The 7,176-nt window shown below is 38.0% G+C and overlaps 1 protein-coding gene across 4 annotated transcripts in view; it reads right to left on the reverse strand.

Moving 5' to 3' along the window:
- cacna1g (calcium channel, voltage-dependent, T type, alpha 1G subunit) overlaps positions 1-7,176 on the reverse strand; it is a gene marked incomplete at its 5' end in the record, with an annotated part of 89,231 nt that overhangs the window by 69,296 nt on the left and 12,759 nt on the right. For 3 of the 4 annotated variants that reach the window (XM_014028715.1, XM_014028713.1, XM_014028712.1), the window contains 3 exon segments: positions 2,487-2,822; positions 3,546-3,727; positions 6,181-6,274. In XM_014028715.1, coding sequence (XP_013884169.1) covers positions 2,487-2,822; positions 3,546-3,727; positions 6,181-6,274 — 612 coding nt within the window. 4 annotated transcript variants of the gene reach the window in all.

The following is a 7,176-nucleotide window of genomic DNA, read 5'->3' on the forward strand; positions in this document are numbered from 1 at the left end:
GCAGTGAATAATTATATATTGTATATTACAGTCGAGATGTCAAAAGCAAAACGGTCCAAAGTGTGGTTGCACTTTACAAAATATGATGCAGAAACTTCCATCTACAACAAATGCTTTAAGAATATTTGGTGCAAAGACAAATTATTAATGGTTTAATAATGGTTTAAAGTACCGATTTAAATACCTTTTAGGAACCAGTATCGTTTTGAAAGTATCGATTTGGCACCGGTATCGAAATAAACCCTTTCAATACCCAACCCTAACACCTAGTCAATTTCCTTTCCCTAAATGGACACCTGCCTCAGATTAGATCTGCTCATTAGTCTGCAGTTAAAATCACCTGCAGTCATGACACCTTGGAGGGCTGCTGGACAACGTGGAGTGGCACGAACCATGGCTCCAACAAGAGAAATGTCTCTTGAGACAAAAGAGAGGATTGTGAAACTTCTTGAAGAAAGTAACTCTTCACGCATGGTTACTAAAGATGTGGGCTGTTCACAGTTAGCTGTATCCAAGATATGGACCAAAAACAAACAGCYTGYAATGACTGTTAAAGCCAAGTGTGCTAGTAGACCAAGAAAGACATCAAAGCATCTAGACAAACAACTTAAGGCCACTTAAGGCCTTGAAAACCGAAAAACTACAACTTAACAGATGAAGCATAAATGGGAGGAAGCTGGAGCCAATGTTGTCACTGAACCGTAAGAAATTGCCTAAAGGAAATGGGATTTCAATACAGAAAAGCTAAAAGAAAACCATCATTGACACCTAAARAAAAAAGAACAAGACTGCAATGGGCTAAGGAGAGGCAATCATGGACTGTGGATGATTGGATGAAAGTTATCTCCAGTGATGGGTCAAGAATCTGCGTTGGACAAGGTGATGATGCTGGAACTTTAGTTTGGTGCCGTTCCAGTGAGATTTATGAAGAGGACTGCCTGAAGACAACAACCAAATTTCCATAGTCCTTGATGATATGGGGCTGCATGTCAAGCAAAGGCACTGGGGAGATGACTGTGGTTAATTTTTCTATCAATGAACAAGTTTACATTGACATTTTGGACAGTTTTCTCATCCCTTGAATTGAAAAGATGTTTGGAAGTGATGAAATAATTTTACAAGATGCCAATGCATCGTGCCATAGGGCAAAAACAGTGAAGGCATTCCTTTGATAAAGACACATTCAGTCAATGTCATGGCCTGCACATAGTCCAGATCTCAACCCAACTGAAAACCTGTGGTGGAAATTGAAAAAAATGGTCCACGAGAAGGCTCCGACCTGCAAAGCTGATCTGGCAACTGCTTTCAAAGAGAGTTGGCACCAAATTGATGATGAAGAAGAATACTGTTTGTCAGTCATCAAGTCCTAGCCTGGCCCTTTGCCTTCCTACGCAGCTCCYCTCAATTCTAGTTTCCCTTCACTGCTCTGTCTAGGATTTCTCCCACAGACAAGAATTTCGCTGGCAGATTTGTAGCCAAACCAATCAGAAAACAGAAAGTCGATTTTCTGTGCAGTGTCTACTTGTAGTTTATTTTACCTGGGCCAATCAGCAAACAGAAGGCAGAGTTTTGAACAATGTCGATTTTCTGCACAGTGTTTGCTAGTTAGTTTAGCATACGGCAGTGGAAGAAGTGAATGAAGCCAGTCCGTGTTGATYAGGCTTCCAAATTAAATTAAATTTGTCTGACAAAGCAGCAGCTCTCATTGCAGTCATCTCGTTTGGCTCGGTACTTTTCTCCTCTCAGTAGGATTGTTTACAGCTCACGCAATTTCCGGTTAGGTTTCCAGCTTAGRCTCCTTCACAGCAACATACACACACACATACACTTCAGCAGAGGCCACGCCTCCAGCAAGAATCGCTTCTCTATAGCCCCAAGTCCAGACCCTCGTGTGAAGTAAAGTGAAGGACAAAGGGTCTGGTTTTTACCAGGCTAATCAAGTCCATGCCTCAGAGACTGCAAGCCGTTATAAAAGCCCAAAGTGGTACAACTAAATTCTAGTGATGTATTTTGAATGGTCTTTTGTTTATCTGTCTTGCATGATTCCGTATTTTTTTCCCTGTGCTTGGTCAATAAAAGTAACATTCACTGACTTCCACAATGTTTTCTCTTCATTTCTTTGTGTTCCTGAAAGCCAACAAGTTGCACTTTGGAATGACCTTATTATTGTATCATGTTTTTGATCTTAGTTTGTTTTACAGAATGAAATGTCTGAATGAGTGCTCATCCAAGACTGGTGATTCCATACTTTTTGCCAGGGATTGTATGTCTTTGAAAAATTCTCTATCACATTTCATTTTTGTTGTATCACAAAAAATCAATACATTTTTACCCTTGAGATGAATATAAAAGAAGAGGAATAGGCCTAAGTGGAGAGGACAAGGATTAACTATAATACACCTCAAATGCTACCATACTGTTACTATGTCATATTGTCCACAAAGCTTCATAATTCAGTCCAAGACACAAGCTGACACCTGACCTACCTGCAGCAAGGCCTCTGGGGGCAAATCCATGGAGCTTCGGGTCTCCACGGACTCCATCCTCCTGTGTCGGGGACCTCTCTGTGACTGGGACATTGAGTCTGTCCTGGCTAGGGACAAGTTGTCTTCTTCCATTAGCCCACCCCCACCCTCTCCTCCACCGTCTTCGTCATTGGAGGTTGAGTCGCCCTCCCCGGAAAGGAGCGAACGCCGCTCGCCAGACTGCCGCTTCTGTCGCTTGTAGGACGGCACCCGACCCAAGCTGTTCCAGCTGGACCTGCGGCTGGTCCAGCCACTGCCAGAGCTCCACTGGGGGTGAGGGGAGGAGCGAGCACTGGTCTGCACCACGGTGGTGGTGAGGAGAAGACAAATGCCAGTCAATAGACAAGGTTAATCATAACGAATCAGATTTAATGTCTTGAGCCTGAGCATCTAACACATTCTCACTCCCAACTTGTCACGTATGTCTCACACTTGTCCAAGYTTCCTTCTGTGTCCAGTTTTGACACATCGGGTAACCCCCTCATGTCAGTTATTGATGCAAGGGGCTTTTCCGGGTTCGCACCACATAGGGTCTTTTGGGTGGGGTCCATGGTTAATATTAGGGATCAGGATTACTGGTTAATTGTTAGGTCAGGGATAGGATGACTAGGGATAATAGAAGGTAAGTTTAGGGTTTGGGGCAGTTAGTTGTATATTTTCTACACTTTCAAAAATATAACAATGGGCTCCTCCTCGTTCTTATCTCATCAATAACTGATGCGAGGGGGTTATCTGATGCATCAAAATCAGTTGTTAGAGGGAACATTAGACAAGTGTCAATATGTGACGAGTTGGGAGTGAGAATGGTTTGTAGCATCAGCTTGTCAAATGAAATGTGGTCATTTCCTTTCAGTGCAATAGTTATCAATAATCAATATGATCTCCACACAGCAGAAAGACACAAATAATCAAAATGACTATGTTGGTAATTATTTGCAGTAAAGTTAGTTCTATGACATCCTGCCAAATATCTGCCCTGTGTTTTCTCTTGCAGGTTTAACTAAAAATGCTCGCACTTACTGGTGATTTTTCATTGAAGGCTGGGTCTATGGAGATGTTGCTGCCTTGCCGGGACTCATAGCTCAGGATGGGGTCAACCGCCACAGGCAACTTGGGCACAGGCATAGGGGTGGCAGCAGTGTGGGTAATAAGTGGTGGAGTCAGACTTGTTTTCATCTCCACATAACCATTTACTGGCACTACTAGAAAAATGTTGAAGAAAGGTGGGAGAAAAATCAGTTTTTAAATATCCTTCAAAAAAGTCAATTAAAAACATCAAGTTCACGAAAAGGTGGAGCAAGAGAGTAAAACTATGGAGAGCTATTTGTGTGGGGAAGAATATTATCTTTGGCAGAAACACAAATAAAGGACACAAGGAGTGAAAATGTTAATTTCTTCTTTTTTTTTTTCATTTTAAGCTTAGAATTTCGGAAGAAGTTTTAAGAGTGTGCAGCTAGTCCAACATTATTTATAGTAATTGTGACCCATCATATCAAAATGAGGATTAAGTCAAATTTTGTCAAAATGACCAAATCACTTTTCATATTCCTMGCTTTAAAAGCTACATTTTGACACCGGATCATTCTGATATACGCTGATCCAGAGATATGACCTAATTTGTCTTGTTGGTTACGATGATACATTAACATTTGGTCTGAATCCCAATTTTATATTATTTTATTGAGGATGTTTTGATGTTATAAAGAGGAAACCTCAAATAGTATTTGAATATTGAGATTTCCCAGCTGGGAAGAAATAAATTTTACATTTCAGACAGTTCATTCAAATGACACATTGAGAAGGCATTTTATTTGTTATAGTTTAACAAAATGCAATTTTTGCAAACATATTAATCAAAACACTATATCCATATTTCTCCACATCCCACGTTTACACTTAATTCTTGTTTTGAAGTGATGGGTCTCATTTTGTCATTGTTATTAATGGCATATTTAAACTACAAATGATATATGAACTGTTTAGGCAGTAAGAAGGAAGTCAAGATCACAGAAAACATTAAAGCTGCTGTCATGGGCTTATTAGGATCACCATGGTAACCAACACACATCTATGTTTGTTACCCCATACCAGAAAAKTTCAGAGGCAGACAGAATAAAAGTTAAGCCTCAAACCAACAGGCAATGCGCAAAAACATTTTTTTAATCTTACATTTTTGAATTGTAATAGGTTAACCTTTTTGTGTTTACAGTTATGTAGGACATCTGACAAGTTAAAAATACCCTTCTCTTTCACTTTTAAAGAGGGCATTTGGAGCTAAAACCTAAGTTTGTGGAAGCTTGAATGTGCAATCTCCTTGAGCATTTCAGAAAAAAGCAGGGAGCAGTAAGTGACAGGTGTGAAAGAAGAAGTTTTGATGTATAGTTTGTGGATGCACCAAAAAAGTTGCAGAACTAAGAAAAGTTTGTCTGCAACCCTTTAGAAAATTTTAGATATTTCAAAAGTTAGACTGTCAGGTTCAAATTCTATGGAAAARCCTCCAGATATCATAAACATAAATGGTGATAACGTAAAAGCTGCAACAGCGATCATAACACCAGTTAGGAAATATGATGTCCTACTTTCGGTGACCCATTTAATCTTTAAATTATGTTTCTAGAAGTATACAGTATTTGATCTGTAGAGAACCAAAGTTGGACAGATTTTTTGTTTGTTTCACTAAAATCCCATTGTCCTTTTATGCAAACTTTTTCAAATTTTGCCTACACTGTGCAACCAAGCTTAACATAAAACACTAACTGATAAGTATGATTTATAGGTTTTATGTTAAAGCTTTGTGACAAGACAAACAATTATTTATTTATTTATTTATTTTTATTTTTTTACAAATAAGTAATATTATGCTGCTATGATTGTGCATCACCACCCTTGGATAAGTCTAGCAGCTATGTAAGATGTTTCAAACACAGCATTTAAAGAGGATGAAGAATGCAATYCATTTGGGAGTTACATTTGTTGTAGAAACTTAATATTGACTGACAGCACACCAGTCAGCTCTGAGATGTCCTAATTAGATCTGAAATTGTCTTGTATGATGCATATCTGATCACAGTTCAGTGTTAGATCTTGCTGCCTTCAAAGTGATGTGGCCTTGCAGTTGCGATGAGATTTGAGTTATGTCTTACTGGTAAGCTTTGTTCAAAAATCATTCTGAGGACAGACAAATTTCATTGCTTAGATTTTTCTCATTCCTGGTATAATCTGCTTGACATTCTTTTTGTAATACATTTTTTAAAATTCAACCAGATGGGTTTTCTTGTCTCCCTATCTGTTTGCCATGACAGCATTAAATACAGTAAAGTTTCTAGTTTGCTTTTAAGACCAAGCTCAATAATTTGTGTTGAGCCTGTTGTCCTGGTTTGTTACCACTATGGGAGCAAGCCAGTAATGTAAGCATAATTAAAAGAAGGAAACTGCAAATGTTTGGGGGGGGGGGGGGGGTTGCAATATTTGAACATGCCACACTATTAAGAACTTCAGCTAAAATTAAAGAGTGGTGCAATTATTTAACAAAACACTGTTCCAATTACACACACTGCACACACTTAATAAGTGTTTGCAATAATAAAAAGCACTAACATCCATCATTTGAATTTCCTCATAAATAGAGTATGTGGTGGCTATTTCCATGCCTCACCTGCTGAGGGTGATAAATCCTTCTTGCTGCCGTTAACATCCTCCATACTTCTTGCAACAGAACCAATCTCTGAACCTGTTTTCGAAGCATCACCCTTGACAAGTGAAAGCACAATAAAGTGTTACAAAGAAAAACCTGGGAAAAGATTGTCCTGTGTCACTCTTGCAGCTTCATATACCGTGAATAAATGACCTCCTAGCACCACACTAACATGTAAAAAAGCTTTATGCGCAATTTTTTAATGCACTGTAAACATTTAGTTGTGTATTTTTACATCATTATCAAATGCTTGATAAATGTTATGAAACAATGATGATGAAGCAACAATTTAAACTTGAAAAAGATTGTTTTCCTTATCCTAAATTTATTCTAAAGCTTAACCAGGCAGTTGCGTTACTTGAAAGTAGCTAAGTTATGATTCATAAACCACACGTTCATAAATTGAACAGCATCAGATAACAAAATATAACAGGATTTGAAAAGTGACAAACACTGTTTCAAACTATTTGATTTAAAAAAAAAATTATGTAATTTTTATCAGATTGTATCAAAATAGTGACCATAAGCAAAAGCAAAACTGCACATTTGATAGGATAAGGGGATTTAATTTTCATCAAAAAATTAGTGTACAAATATCTTGCATATTAGCATGATTAGCTAACAGTAAAATTATTTTATGTTTCTAAGTTGTTTCCATTTCAATCATTTAAACTGTAATATAAATACAATTAAATACAATGTGGACATCACATTTTCATGCTTTAGTATAATCAAAAAATGTGTATTAAATCTTTACTTAAGAAACCTGATCTTGATTCAGGAGTTCTGGCCAACTATAGACCRATATCTAATCTCCCATTCATCTCAAAAATTCTTGAGAAAATAGGTGCAAATCAARTATGTGAACATCTGGATAGAAATAATCTGTATGAGGAGTTTCAGTCAGGGTTTAGAGCTCATCATAGCACAGAAACAGCACTGATGAAAGTTACTAAT

Source organism: Austrofundulus limnaeus, unplaced genomic scaffold (genome assembly GCF_001266775.1).
Source record: "Austrofundulus limnaeus strain Quisiro unplaced genomic scaffold, Austrofundulus_limnaeus-1.0 Scaffold801, whole genome shotgun sequence".
In the NCBI taxonomy this organism is placed as follows: Eukaryota; Metazoa; Chordata; class Actinopteri; order Cyprinodontiformes; family Rivulidae; genus Austrofundulus; species Austrofundulus limnaeus.